Here is a 12,012-nt window from a genome sequence, read left to right as displayed (position 1 = left end):
TATTAGTGATTATTACTGCTAATATTTATTGAGTAACTGAAGACGCAGCAGACATCGCTCTAAGGGCTTTAACTTTACTGGGGGCAGCCTCTGGGGCAGGTGCTGCTTTCATCCCCACCTGCAGAGGAAGACACAGAGGGGCAGGATCCCATTTCTGCGCCCCCCCCCTCGGCCCCGATGGCCCCGTGCGAGCCCGGGGTTTGTGGCTCAGTGGGCTGGGAAGCAGCGGTGCCCACACACCCACTTGGCTTGGGCAAGTGTGGCAGGCCCGGCGTGGCCCAGGGGTCAGTGTGCTGCCAAGTCCCCGCAGAGATGGCCTGCCCAAATGGGGGGCTGAAGAGTGCTTAATAAAGCATTGGCTGGGGCCAGGTTAAGGGAACCCAGAAGAGACGGTGCTGCCCCCCGAGACGGGCTACTCCGAAGCCCAGCGGGGCAGAGGACAGGGAGGACACCAGAGCCCAGAAAGAGATGGCTGGAGCTCTGAGCCGGTCGCCAGCCGGGGGCTGTGGTAGAGGGGGGCACGCCGACCCACGGTGGCCTGGCCGAGGGACAACTAACACCCTGATCTCGTTCACTCTCCCCCACCCTCCTTCCTGCTGGGGCCTCCCACTGGCCAAATCCCAGGGGAAGCCAGCGGCAGGAACGCTCGCCCAGGCAGTCGGTGAGGCAAGGGCCGCAGACACCGCGGGGCGGCGGGGGGGGGGGGGGGTCTCAGGGGCCGTCGGGAAACATCTGGCCCAACGTTGATGCCTCGGGAGACAGCAGCGGCTCGGCAGCCTCCTGGTCAGGGCAGAGGCTGCCGGCACTGCGGTGTCATCGGACGAGTCCTTGATGGGGGGGGTCTGTCCCCAGCCTGGGGCTCCAGCCTTCCAGTGGCTCTGGGGTCACCTCATTTCCGGTATTAGACTCCTTCCTGTTCAAGCAACTACGGCGACGCCAGTTATCTGCCACTGGACCTGGGCTAATAAAGGATGTGTTACCAGTCGAGGAAGGCAGATCTTAAGTGAGGGAGTGATGATGGATCCGGTGAGGGAAACTGGAGGGAAATTTCCACCGTGGAAAGTGCGGGATAACGAGCTGGCCAGAAGTCGCACGGGAACGACGTGGCTCTGGACCAGGCGTCCCTCCGAAGCTGGGTCCTTCCCAGCGGCTGTTTGGGATCCTTAGTATTTTTACAGCACCAAGGCCTCGCTCTGCCAGTTAGCAGTACTTCAAGAGTGAGTTTTAATGCTGCAGACAGGAAAGTTCAAGGCCCCTGAATCCCCCCGTGACTTCTGCAGGGAAGGTTTACAGCACGGCCACCGTCGAGGGTCACCCGGGCCCCTCGTCCTGCAGCTCAAGGGGCACACCATCCCCCCGGAGCGGGCTGTCCAGCCGGCACCACCGGCCCCCCGTACACCCCGTTCTGCTTTGGACCCGGACAGATAGGCCGACCCGCCCAGCTCGGCTCATCCCTATTGCACATCCGCTGCTGCTGTGACTGCTTTTCCCCCGTGGCTCCCGCCCAGGAACCCCTCGGCCTCAGCCCCCGCGGGGCCCGGCCCCCACACCGGGCTGCACGCCGGCTCCTGGGCCCAAGCACTGGGCTGGCGCGACCAAGGGCCACTAAGCGCATGAAAGCAAAAGCAGACCCAGCCCCGCGCTCTCGAGGTCTTTATTGGAATAAGTAACAGCACACCGTTCACAGCGCACAGCACTCTCCTAACCGAGGCTCTGGGTCCCGGGAGGTCAGGTTCACGGCAGGGCCCACGGCAGACCCGAGCAGCCGCGGCTTCCCGCTGCCGGCCAGGCGGACGGCGCTGGCAACACAGCCAGGGGTTTAGCGGCTTTTATTCGATATCCAGACATCCAAAGGCGCCACTGCTTAAAACAGCTAAAAAGACAATGAAACAGGGGCCCGCAAAAGGGGGTGAAAAAAGCATTCAGCTCCTTTAAAACACAGCTCTTTGTCACATCCAATTAGGACATTAGGGCTCTGCGTGCATAAGACCCTGTGGTTGTCGCGGGGGAAGCCCAGCTGCAGGCAGCCCCCCATGGCCAGCAGGGGCCTCCCACAGCCGCTCCAAGGAGGATAAAAGGGGACCATCTCACGGCCCCTGCCTGGGCCCTCGCTCGGGCCCTGCAGACCCTGAGCCGGTGCCACTCGGGTGCAAATGATCTCGCTTTCACTTAGTTCCTGTAGAGGGTGCCCCTCCCGGCCAAAAAACAATGCACTGAAAAGGTGGGTCAATTGAGGAGGAAGGGTTCTAGAACTTTCCGAGATTAAGGGAAGTGGCTTCTGCTGCGCGTTACCCCAAGAAGACGTCCCAGCAGCGCAGACCTGAAACTCACAGCTATGGTCGCTAAGCCAGGAGGGCTGATCACAGGAGAAGAGGCCGCCCCCAGAGTTCACCCTGCTCTCTGCCTCACGACTGCGCCCCCCACGCAGATGCCCAGGCCTCTCGTTGAACTCTGATTCAGAGCGGACAGTGAAGGGAGGGAAGGAGATGCACTCAGTGCAGGGAACCAACTTGAATAAAGCCAGTTTGGATGACAGATCACCTGCTCTGCTGGAACCTTGGCCTTAGAGAGTCGGCACCATGACACAGTTGGCCCATATCTAGGGATCCCTTTTACCAGAAACACAGAGGGCTTGAAGCGCATGCACTCCCTGCCTCCCTTTCTAGGCGCGGAGCCCGCCGGAGCTGCCCACCTGCGCTGAAAACCCCGAGGCTGCATTCTCTCCAAATGTCAGCCCCCCCCCTTCGGCCCCCGGGACCCCAGGGGATGGGCACAGCCTGGCCAGGCCCGCCTGTGAAAGCCAGGGGACCGGCCTCTGCAGCTCCGGCGGCCGGCAGGGATCCTACGCATGTAATGAAGTCGGCACAGAACGTTCCAGCCTTGGTTCTTCTGTCAGTGTGGCCCTTTAATGTCGCCGCGTCCCGCAGGAGACACTGTAATACTGTTTTAATTATTTCTGTCCCCTGCTGGGAAACCACCTCCATCAGACTCGCAGTGGCAGAGCTGAGACAGGGGACAGGGGAATCAGCGTTTCCTGAGTCGTGAGCGCCGGCGTCCGATTTAATATTAACAACCAGCACGACCGCTCCGATCAACAGCAGGAAGGTGAAAATCGGAGATGAGAAAGGCCTGTCCTGAGAGCTGAGAGCCCAGGAAGGAGGCTGCGTGTGTGTGTGGGGGAGGGGGGGGCGTGACACAGGGCAGCCCCCCCCCCCCCCCGCCCCGTTTCTCTCTTGAGCCAAAGTGAGCGGGGGAGGGGGTGAACAGCGTTCCTTTCAGGGGTGCCCAGCAGGGGATGCCAGCAGGGTTGAAAGCCACACTGGGGAGGAGGGGGGTAAAGACGTCATATTCCCCCAATCAGGCCTGAACTGTGTCCCCCAGAATCCATATGTTGAAGCTCTAAGCCCAAGTACCTCAGAATGTCACTGTATTTGGAGATGGGGTCTTTACAGAGGTCGGTATGTTACAATGAGGTCACAAGAGTGGCCCTCATCCATTATGACGGGTGTCCTTGTAAGAGGAAGTTAGGATGCAGACGGGTACAGAGGGAGGGCCACGTGAGGCCACGGGGAAGGGAGGCCATCTGCAAGCCGGGAGAGGGGCCTCAGGAGGGGCCGGCTCTGCCTTGGTGCTGGATTTCTGGCCTCCGGAGCTGGGGGACCACCCGTTCCTGCTGTCTAAGTCCCCGCCTGTGGCCCCTTGTTAACGGCGGCCCCTGCAAACTGAGAGACTCCGCTTTTTATAAAAGTTTAAAAATGCATCTATTCCCAAACAGGGCCTCTGAGATGTATCAAGCAACACTTTAGATCCGGCTCCCGACCTAGCCCACTTGGCCGTCACCAAAAAAAAAAATCAGAAATCGCTTCAGCGAATCCTGCCTCCTGCGCGGTGGCAGCTGAGGGTCACCCGGGTCTTAGATGTTTGTGCAAAAGGTAAAGGAGAAACACTGGCTGGTCAAGCAGCAGAATGTGGGGCGGGCCCTCCTGTCCCATCAAAAGCCCCTGGGACTTTAGAGGGACGTTTTTAAAACTACAAAACGCTTTTTACTAAAAAGGCCTCGCTTCCAAGGAGATTCCCCCGCCACAGTCAGGCTGACTCATGGCTCCTCGGAGCTGTGGGTGCTGTTCTGATCACCCATGGCCGTGGCCGTTAACTGCTCCATGGAAAGGCTTGCAGGGCGCCCCCCCACAGGCTGAGGGGTGGGGGGGGATCAGGGCCGACACGTGTCTCAGCACTTGTGGGGCCACATGCCAGCACTGGGGTGCAGAATCCTGCCTTTCAAAGGATCCTGCCCACTGCGGGCTACACAGGGGAGCTTAAAAGCAATAACCCGAAGAGGCTGGTTGGCGTGGGGGAGGGGTGGGGTGGGGACCAAGGCTGGCGGGCCTCCCGGCCCTGCAGGGTCTCCGCTGCTCGCTGCTCTCACTCCAGGTGCTTGTACTTGGTGAAAAGGTTGTAAAGAACCCTCAGGGTGGATTTGAGATCCAGGTTCACCACATCTGCGGAAGGAAACGGAGACGCCGTTGGCGGGGCGAGAGCACTTGGGCCCTGGTGCCGGGGCGCGGGAGGCACGGGGCACCTGTCACGTCCACAGCAGAGCGCTTCGGTTTCAAGACCGATAGCCACCCCACCCCGGACGCCCTGGGCAGCGCCATCCCGGGACACTGGCTGCTATGAGAGGCCCCAGGCCACCAGCCCTCTCCCCGAGCACCTGGGATGCTCCTGCATCCCTTGTAGGACCCGCATCGGGCAAGTGTGGGGACCAGTGGTGCCTATGGATGTGGGGTGTCCAACAGCCAAGGACGTTTACTGGGGTCCAACACCCACGGGCCAACCTGTGCCAGGACAGAGAGCGGGCCCTCTGGGGCAGGGCGGGGTGGGAGCTGCTGTTCCCTCCTGCCCCCTCAAGGGCAAGCAATGCTATGTGGTTTGGCCCATGGCAGGACCCTCAGGGGACCCGATAGCCCAGGAAGTCCAGGCTGCCTTCTTCGGTGGGAAGGGCACCTGGGTCTTCTTCTCACTTGCCCTGTGACCTCAGACAAGTGACCTCCCTGCTCTGGGTCTTAGTCTGTTTGCCTATAAAACTGGCCCATCGGACTCTGAAAAACAAACTGAGGGTTCTAGAGGGGAGGGGGGTGGGAGGATGGGTTAGCCTGGTGATGGGTATTGAGGAGGGCACGTTCTGCATGGAGCACTGGGTGTTATGCACAAACAATGAATCATGGAACACTAAAACTAATGATGTAATGTATGGGGATTAACATAACAATAAAAAAAATTAAAAAAAAAAAAAAAAACTGGCCCATCGGATCAGATGATGCCCAAGGCCCTTCTCGGGCCACAGAAAGATTGTGATCTTGCTTTCCCCGTGCATGTACTCAACCCCAGAGCAAGAAATAGCATCTCTTCCAGAGGAAGGCTGGCTGAGCGGTTGCCATGAACCAACAACTGTCCTTATACCGAGGCCCAGAGTGTCTCCAATCTCAGCTTGTCAGAGCAGGGGGGAAGCACGGAGAGCCGGCACAACCCTCTTTCCTGCCTTCCCTTTGCAAACGAGACGAAGACTCACCGAGGAGAAACAGCCTGCCGGCCAGTTTACCCCCACAATGAACTCGAGGGTTCACACATGCACCCGGGGCTCCCAGAGTCTCCCAGGCCTGAGGCTTCAGCCCCAGCCACCCCCCCCCCCCGGGCCGGCCAACACTGCAGTGGGAGGAGACCAGTAGCTACTGAACCAGAGGCAGCCGGCAGGACCGATGCCCTCTGTGAATGGGCAGGTCTGAGGAAGGGGCAGCAGGGGGCTAAGCCAGGCCTGCTCCTGGTTCCCCAGCCTCCCTGCCCTGGTGGTCCCACCACCGGCTGCCCATGCCTCCCCGCTGCGGCTCGGACCCACACGTGGCATGACCATGCCTCATCCCTGCAGGGACATCAACCCAACACTCATCAAACTGCGGCAAGCCTTTAATATCCTTGCAAGGCATGAAACAGCATCTCTAGCCTGAGCCCGGCACCTGCAGGGGCGCGCAGACCCCGAGGCTTGTGGGCAGAGGTCATGTCCTCCAAGTCAAGCAGTTACTAAAGCCCAGCATTGGTGGTCCCGCCAGCACACTCCTCCTGGTCCCTGAAGCTAAGGGCACGGGGGGCACGGGAGCTGGGGTTGGTGGGGCTGGGGCGGGGCATTACCTTCAGGGCGAGCCTTGGGTGTCTTGAGCCCTCCGTCCAGCATCAGCTCAAAGGCAAACGCCACGTTGTGGACCTGCCAAGGAAGCAAGAGTAGAATTGGCACATTCCCAGACCCAAGCGGCGCCACGCAGGGCACGGGGTGGGCAGGGGCGTCGGCAGAAGACGTTCACTAGATGGTCCTTACTCCCCTCACCAGAGATCAGGGGGCAGCTCAGAGATGCAGGGCTGAAGGCACAAAGCTTGCCCTAGAGGGCTCCGGGGTCTCCAAGTGTCTGCTCTGTCATAGGCCACACGATGAGAAGTGACCGTGACCCTGTCCCTTTTACAGACGAGGAAGCCAAGGCTCAGAGAGGACAAGCCACTTCCCAGAGGCACCCAGCGCTATGCACCATCCCCAGCACAGAGCAGCCACCCACCATGTGCTGGGAGGGCCTCCCAGAGCTGCGTGTGCATCACTGTGGGCAGGACATCGCTCTCGGGGCAGTGGTGGCCCAGGCACCGGGCAGGCACTGGGGACCCTGCCGGAACAGAAGTCAGCCCAATGTGGCTGCAGGGGGCAGGCAGCAGGGCCCTGGTCCTGGCCTCAACTTGCTAGATGTCACAGAAGGTGGACACCCCACCCCCAACCCCCACATGGCTTCTCCCTGAAATGAAAGGTACCACTCAGCCCACGAGGATGCTGGAAGCTTGTATTCCACTAACAACTTCTGAAGAGGTTTAAAATAACACCTCCTCTGCTGCATTCATCCACCTGAATCACAGAGACGCCGGGTGATCAACCAAATCACAGCCAACCATCTGGGAGCAAAGGCTGTTAGGGGGTAGGATGGGGGGGGCACCAAAAATAAAATAAATCATAGAGTCAGAGCTAGAGAGGACCCCGGGGCTCTTGGTAATCACATATCCTTTCAACAGTAATATCTTCATGATTTCAGGGTAAATGAGCCAGAAACATGATCATTTTACTTATAGTTTAATAATTAACCAGGAAAACGATGTTTGACAAAATAACCCGCTGTTGGTCAAAATCCCAGCAGCTCAGGGACCGCGCAGTGGCCTCCAGGACCCTCGGCAGCACCAGCACTGGGCAGGTGGTGCTCGGAGGGGCCCCGTGTGGGGACGGACCCTGCAGGCCCCTCACACCAGGGCTGGACGGGGCTGCACATGACCAGATGCAGGGGGCCCGGAGGACCCTGGGCCATTCCCGAGGCCCTCTGGAAAAGGCCAAGCAGGGTGTCAGACGTCCAGGTGTACAGAGCCCGCCCAGCCCAGAGGAAGGGCCATGGGGTGCGCCAAGGCCACTTTTCGGAGGAGGCCCCAGGGCTGAGACGAGTTAGGACAGGGAGAGACGGCTCCTCAAAAGTGCTCAGCGCTGAGCAGGTCGGCCTCCTGAAACCCCACGCCTGCCCCACACCAAGAACAGCTCTCGCCCAGACCCACCTCTCCGTAGTGCAAGACTTCCTTCTGCTTCCTTCTCAGTCTGAGGAAACCACCCGACAGGAAGTCACTACCACCCTGCTCTCGTCCCAGCCACGTCCTCACCTCCACCGACCCCTCATGCCTGCAGAGAAGCCACCCCTGAGCCCAGGCCCCCAGGACAGGGCAGACAGAGCAGCAAACAGCTCCCCAGACCCGAGGGGACCAGGCCACACGCCGTGCCCCAAAGCCCCATGCCACCACTGGGAGCCAGCCACACAGCCAGGACACCCTGAAATCCTTTCCCTCTGCAAGTCAACGGATTTTTGAAAACCTGGCCAGGTGACAGAAGAATAGAAGGTTCTAGAATAGGAGTGGGCTCCTCCACCTCTGCCCTGCTGAATGTGGGAGATTGGGTTGTCTCTCGGTCCTTCTGAGATCCCGTTTCCTCGTCCCGAGGGAGGGAATCAGGTGAGGGGATAGAAGGGAAAGCACTTTGAGAATGTGAAGCCCTTTCTTGTATTTGCCGGTAAGAACCTCAGTCTCCAGGACACACTCCACTCCCCAGAGAGAGGGACGCTGTGGAATCTTCCAGAAAGATGATCGATGGGCACAAGGTACTCAGCAAAGTGGCTCCCATGGAGTAAGATTATAAAACAAAAAGCCACGGGTCGTATCCACGTCTCAGAAAGCTCAAAGGGTGCCGTGTGTCTGTGTGCAGGAACCTAGGGGGTCTGGTCTCATTTTTTAAAAATCTAGTGCAATTGTTTTAAAAAACATAGGTCATCGCTCCGCTGGGGGACAGCAGCCCCTGATACGTGTCCGATTTCGCTCATCGAACCTTAGTGCCCTCCCTCGGGAAACGCAGAGCTGCTGTAGATTCCCAGCATCGGGGCAAACGTGCCCCACACAGCCTGGTCCCCCAGGGGATACCCAGTGCGAGGTCCCCTGCAGCCACCACGGCCCGAGAGCTCGGCTGCAGGGCCCGGCCTGGAGCGAGCTCAGGTCTGTGCAGCAGGGAAACGCCACTGCCCGTGAACCGGTCATGAGCTAATACATATGACGAGCTCACAAAGAACTTGCCAGTAGCTGCCATGATGACCATCACTCCCCACGGGGGGCAGGGAGAGAATCCAGGAAGCTGGATAAGAATGCACTGGAATTGGGCGCCTGGGTGGCTCAGTTGGTTGAGCGACTGCCTTCGGCTCAGGTCATGATCCTGGAGTCCCGGGATCGAGTCCCGCATCGGGCTCCCTGCTCGGCAGGGAGTCTGCTTCTCCCTCAGACCCTCCCCCCCCCTCATGTGCTCTCTATCTCATTCTCTCTCTCAAATAAATAAATAAAATCTTTAAAAAAAAAAAAAAAAGAAAGAAAAAAAAAGAATGCACTGGAATTCCAGCATCCTCCCTGAGCAGAGCCACCCCTTCATGAGCGTGAACAGGCTCCCAGCATGCTGGACGCTGCCCCTAAAACAGCCTTTCCTTCAGGGCTCTCGGGCAGAGGCGAAGCAAAGGCAGACGGTCCTTTGGGCCTCTCACACCTCCCAGGCCAGGGCGGCAACCCACAAAAACTTTCACCCCTGTTGCAAAGGGAATTAAGGCCGGGCCCGGAGAGAAGGCTCCCCTACCCTGCCATGTGCACAGTCTCATCTTGGGGAAAAAAAAAAAAAAAACCCAGTTCCGGCCCCTTGGCTCGATTCACCGTTCCTGCCGGCATCATTATTAATTTGAACAAAGGAAATCTCTCTCCCCCAACAATGCTTCTGCAACCAGCCCCATCGGGCCTGGAAACGCACGAGCCTCTTCCCCACATCATCTGTGTTCTCATTTCCAGAACAACAGCACAGGCACCCTTGTTTCCTGATGGAGTTCTGCTCGCTCCCCTCTGGCCCGTGCTCTCTCCATTCGCCCTGGCTCACCCGTGCCAGGCCCTCTCTAATCTGTTCTGATTCCATCTCAGCAGGCGAGGCAGGAACAACGTTTGGCCGCCAGTGAACAGCCTGGAAGGTGCTAGAAGTATGCAGATTGATAAACACTGGCCCCGTTACCGGATGTTTCCCTGGCTGCCACCACCTGCAGCATTGTCTGCCTCTCTGACTCACGGGGTCTAGCACTTTGGGAAAATCCAATGACAGATGCCCGTGAGTCCGAAGCAATATGGACAGTGCAAAAGCCAAGTTTCTAAAGGCAATGCGCTAACTACTGTCTGGACAGGCTGCATTCCGGGGAGCCCTGAGCAGCAGGCCAAACACCCAGGCACAGACAGGGACACGGGGGGCTCAGCAACTCGAATCCAAAGGTTAGGCCCTTCGACCCCAACAATCCTCTGTGGGGAATCTCCCCTAGAAAACAATCCACAGGAATAGAGATAGATATACAGACAGAGAGATCGATCGATAGATAGATGGACTCGAGAAGATGCCCTATTATTTTAATGGGGAAAAAAAAAAACAGAAACAAGTTAATTGTCCAAGAGTGGGGGGAACAGGGAGACAGTGGTGTCAGGCCACGGGACTCTGAGCCACCACTGAGGACAGCACTTGGGGAGGTCGGAAGCAGCTGGGAAAACCAGAGGTGACATATGCATGACATCCACAGCGGAAGATCTGCAAGTTTACAACATCTGACCACCATGATTAAAAATGACACCGTCCCATGGGAAAGACCCCGAAGAGAACACGGCACACGGTGCTCGGGTGTGTCTGGCACTGCTGATGGGTTTACTTCTACGACTGAGGGTTGGGTTATGTCTCATTGCAGTACCATTTTGGGGACAGCTTTATTTTTTTTGAAGATTCCAGCTAGACTCCAAAAAGAGCCACGGGGGGCAGGTCTAGGCTGTGCGCTTTAGCGAGCACGTCCGGGACTGCTCTGAGGATGGAGACCACACACATACCTTCTGGTCGAAGCTGTCTGGGGTCAGGTAGAAGTTGTGCAGGGGGACGAAGTAGTCCTCCAGAAGGCCCATGAGCAGAACCAGGTAGACGCCATCTGCAAACTACAGAGAAACACGTGGCGATGTTTCTGGGCTGTCCAGGGAGGTGGTGAATGTTCTGCATTCATTCCAAAGAAGGAAAATGTTTTAAAGCATGAAATCCATGCCTCGCTCAGGCATGAACCTGTAATTAGGTGAAGGACCCGGGTGCAGAGCATCTCGCTCAGGACTGGATGTGGCCACGCATGTGTTTGGGGTTGAAGCGCATCCACGTGAATAGGGCCACGGCTCTGGGAGCAGGCAGCCTGGCCACAAGGCCCGTCCCCCCACTATTGACCTCGAGGTAACACTGGCTCCCATCTCTCAGGGTTGGCACGAGGACCCAGCATACAGTGAGCACCCCATCGGTGTCGGCTTCTGGAATGATCCATCCATGCATGACCTGCAGGGTGCCTATGGTTTGGTTTGGGTTCTGCTGCCCTGTTCCACCTGCTCACCTTGTCAGCTGTCTGAGCACCTTCTTCTAGCTATGCTCACAGTGCCAGACACTTTCCCCTGCTTGAGCCCTGGTGACCATGAGCCTTTGTCCATCTAGATGAGCCTCTAGTGTCCATCCCAGCTGGGCCCCGAACACCGGGCTGCGCTGGGTCAGGGAAAGGCCTGCAGGCTACAGCCCTCAATCCGGACCCCTCTCCCTGCCACCAGCCCAGCAGCACCATCCATCCACAGGAGGGGGACCAGGAATCTAGAACAAAAGGCCCCACTCTTTGGCAGACAGCCCTCCCCCACCCCCAATTAGCCAGGGAACAATTACTCCTTTTAAAGATAAAGCCATGGAGACCAATGAAGGCCCCACAGAGCACAGACATGGCATCTCTGAGGGGCCGAGACTTGCTGGGGTCCACTGCACGGCCAGTACTTGGGAGGACCCCAGCCTCCAGAGGTCTGAAACTGTGCCATCCAACATGACCGCCACTGGCCACATGCACCTACTGAAATTAGACATTTTTTTGTTTGAATGTTGCTGGTTTATTTTTCCTGTGGTAAAATATATATAACATGAAGTCTACCATTTTACCCATTTTAAAATATCCAGGTCATTGGCATGAAGTCCATTCAAACTGTGTGCAACCATCCATCCATCCATCCATCCAACCAACCATCCATTCTAGCACTCACACCATTTTGCAAAACCGAAACTCTGTGCCCATTAAACACCAACTCCCCCTCCCCCTCCCCCAGCCCTTGGCACCCCCCACTCTGCTCTCTGTCTCTGTGAATTTGCCACAAGATTTATCCTTTTGTGTCTGGCGTATGCTGACTTTTTTTTTTTTTAGTCGTGATAAAACATACATAAAATGTACCATATTAATCATTTTTAAGCATAGAGTTCAGTCTTAAGTAGATTCATGCTATTACGTAACCAAGTTCCAGAACTCTTAAACTGAAAAAATGTCTAAATTAACGAAAATACAAAAT

General features: G+C 57.4%; 1 protein-coding gene across 2 annotated transcripts in view; it reads right to left on the bottom strand.

Annotated features, from left to right (window-relative positions):
- Positions 1–1,638: 1,638 nt before the first annotated feature.
- The window catches only part of PARVB (parvin beta), a 103,822-nt gene continuing 93,448 nt past the window's right edge, over positions 1,639–12,012 (bottom strand). For both annotated transcript variants that reach the window (XM_036084057.2, XM_036084058.2), the window contains exons 11-13: positions 10,495–10,596; positions 6,184–6,256; positions 1,639–4,499 (exon numbers count right to left, since the gene is read on the bottom strand). In XM_036084057.2, the coding sequence (XP_035939950.2) occupies positions 4,423–4,499; positions 6,184–6,256; positions 10,495–10,596 (252 nt within the window). In that variant the 3' untranslated portion in view covers positions 1,639–4,422. The remainder of the gene's footprint in view (positions 4,500–6,183; positions 6,257–10,494; positions 10,597–12,012) is intronic.

The sequence above is a fragment of the Halichoerus grypus genome, chromosome 6 (assembly GCF_964656455.1).
Source record: "Halichoerus grypus chromosome 6, mHalGry1.hap1.1, whole genome shotgun sequence".
In the NCBI taxonomy this organism is placed as follows: Eukaryota; Metazoa; Chordata; class Mammalia; order Carnivora; family Phocidae; genus Halichoerus; species Halichoerus grypus.
Note: the sequence above shows the minus strand (reverse complement) of the source record. Positions and strands in the feature narration are given on the sequence as shown.